Source organism: Squalius cephalus (assembly GCF_949319135.1).
Source record: "Squalius cephalus genome assembly, chromosome: 7".
Classification (NCBI taxonomy): Eukaryota; Metazoa; Chordata; class Actinopteri; order Cypriniformes; family Leuciscidae; genus Squalius; species Squalius cephalus.
Window position 1 is genome coordinate 1,021,124 of NC_137128.1, and position 3,009 is coordinate 1,024,132.

Here is a 3,009-nt window from a genome sequence, read left to right on the forward strand (position 1 = left end):
AGAAGTTCAATTCATTTATATTCAGATAAATGCAATCCTGTGTGTTGTTTATAGTGTTTACATGTTTAGACATTATGCTTTGAGTAGGCTATAAGGATGCATTAGAGTGCATACGGTTCATATATGAATTTAAAGGTCTGTTAAATATATATATTGTGTTAATGCATATGGTGTCAAATGTTTGATTGTAATTAGGAATTGTATTATTTATTTTCCTTTAAAGGTTATCAACCTAATTTGAACTTGAGCTTTTCTACAAATGGAGTGATTGTTTCAAGACTAATCTAACTGCAAAGTTCATCTGTTCCAATCTATTGTGATATGAATGAAAAACAGACTGCAAATCAAGATTGTAACAACTTTATTGAAGAGAAAGTAAAAGCCATTTTGAGATGATTTCTGTGTCCGTGGTTGACTAAGCCCTTTGTCAAGTTAGAGGCAGTACTGATGTGTGAAATCCAAGAAGTAACTTGACATTGACTCAACCTGAAAATAATCTTCTCGATTTAAAAGAAAACCTTGTCACGCACTGACGGCAGGGAAGCACATATTTTGAAATGACTCCGGGGGAAAAGCAGGAGTGATTTCATTCTGGAAGGAGGGGCGCGCAGCTCCAGAGTGAGTGAGGCGTGACTAGAGGAGGAGTGATACAGGGAGATTCCTGACATTTCAAATTTGACTATAGTCACCCGTGGCACTGAGAGGGTTAAGTTTACCAAAAAACAAAACAAAGATGGCCACCAGCAACCACTCAATTTCCTTATTTTTAAAGTGTTATGTGAAAAAAGTGCCTAAAAATAGGACATTGTGGATAATGGAAACATGCTTTTCTCAATAGTCTTATTTGGTGGCAAATGGCCTATAGGTGGCACCATAATAGGAATGCCATATATTGTCTCATGTTAAAGTGCAAGAACTCTTAAACTGTCAAACTTGAACCTTCACATGTGTTTTTTGGAGATACTTGTTCATTTTGCAGCCTCCCCAGTCTAACCCAATAAGAATATTGTTCACTGTTAAATGTCTGTAAAATAATTTCATCTCTCTGTATGATTTTTGTCCCTAATGACATTGGTAAGCAATTCTAATAAGAATTTATGTCAATTCTGCATAACATAAAAAAGCATCATTTTCAAAAATCCAAGCAGAGCAGAAGCAGATGATATAGAAAAATGTAAAATGTTATTAATGAAGAAAGGCTTGTATTTAGCATGTTACAGCTGCCCCTCGAGGAAAAAAACACCATGCCCTAATTTTTATTTTTCCTGCATGACCTCCAGTTTAACAATGACATATATAATGCTATCCTGGTACTGCTCAGAGCTCGGTGTGACTTTCTCCACTGCATCTTTGTATTCCCGAATAACTGTCTCAAGGTTGGATTTTTCGATGGCCCCAAGGATCGCACTGGCAATCGCATCGATGGCAAACCCTAACACCCCTAAACCAATCATAGCCACAGCGCAGGTACTGATCCTGCCCAGGGTTGAGACGATTCGACTAAAGATTACCCCTTTGTTAATTAATTCAACCACAGCAACAGAAGCAGCCATTGTCACGATGCCCATTGTGGTAGTAAGAGCCCGAGAAGCTATTACAATCCTGTCAGAAATAGGCGTAGATATATCGCGGAGCTTTTTGTACAACTCTGGGTCCAGTTTTGCCTTCAGCTTCTCATCAATGTGGGTCAGCTCCTTTTGGATCTTGCTGATGGCACCGATTAGGGTATCACAGTTTTCTCTGATGCTGGCTTGGTTGTTAAGAGTGATGTGTGGCAAAGAGCACTTGAACTCTGTGTTGAGAAGCTTGGAAAGCCGGTTGGTGGCATTGAAGTTTTGAGTCATGCAGGACAACAGCTGTTGACTCAGACGGATCACCTCCTCACGCCGCCCGGGGTTGCCTGGAAAGAATAAGTCACTCCAAGACATTCTGAGTGAGGACCTGGATTTGAAAAGAAAATGAAGACAAGAGGTGGTGCACATTAAGTGGTAGTCCACGTGTGTCATATTTTCCAATATGTGAAATGAGGTAAAAAAGGGGAGTCAGTTATAAGAGGTTTAATTGCATTGGATATACTGTGGAGGATCTCCTTTCAGATGGTAGCCAGTTCTTTGTTCAAGGTCAGTAACTGGGAATGTCTCAACGCATTTTAAATGAATGTCTCTTCTCCACAGAGCTGCATAACCCCTACCTTCCAAAACACACAGCCGTTCACAATGTGGATGCAGATAAGTTTGAATGGGAAAAAAGTACAAATAAGTAAAGTGTCTTCCCTATACCACCTAGTCATTTTAGCATTTTACCATTGTTCAGTAAATGAGGCACAACGTGTTTTGGGAGTAAAACATTACACAGAAATATGTCTGTATTTAAAACCAATGAATTCAGTTTGTCAGTCTATTAATTCCTCCCACTCTACCCGAGAATGAACACAGCTCACCTGGTTCTCTGTTGGAGGTGTGTGTTGGTTTTCTCTGTCGTCTCGGCGTCAGGCTGGCTGTGGGTCAGGCTCAGGTGATCCACTGCTCTTACATACAGTGTGCTGTGCTGGAGAAGGTCCAGGTTCACTCCCCCTTTCCTGGAATCCGACCATGAGACTCCTTCTAAAGAAAGATTTGCACAATCCCCCATTACCTGCTTCCTCTTTCTGCAGTAATCATAAATCGGTGATGGAGAAGTAAGTACAGTACACACAGGGTGCTGAACTGGAACAGGTCCAGGTTCACTCTCCTTTCCTGGAATCTGAGCATGAGCTTCCTTCTAAAGAAAGATTTGCACAATCCCCCATTTCCTGCCCACTCCTCCTACAATGATCCTGCAGTACATTGTTTTTAATGGTGCAATAAAGCCATGTAGTTCAGAGTGTTAACACATAATGGCAAACACAAAAACATGTCATGTTACCCTTTCAAAACAACTAATGAACACTTATACGTACTCGGTTACTAACGTAACCTCGGTTCTCTCTAGAGAGAGGAACGAGTACTGCGTAGAATACGCTAGGGGAAA

At 40.5% G+C, this 3,009-nt stretch overlaps 1 protein-coding gene across 1 annotated transcript; it reads right to left on the reverse strand.

Annotated features, from left to right (window-relative positions):
• Window positions 1-344: 344 nt before the first annotated feature.
• Window positions 345-2,539, reverse strand: LOC307162244 (single-pass membrane and coiled-coil domain-containing protein 3-like). The gene is made up of 2 exons (XM_079877456.1): window positions 2,441-2,539; window positions 345-1,941 (listed from the first exon to the last, which is right to left on the reverse strand). Exon 2 carries the CDS (start codon window positions 1,926-1,928, stop codon window positions 1,257-1,259), a length of 672 nt encoding a protein of 223 aa, XP_079733582.1. The 5' UTR covers window positions 1,929-1,941; window positions 2,441-2,539; the 3' UTR covers window positions 345-1,256.
• Window positions 2,540-3,009: the final 470 nt, after the last annotated feature.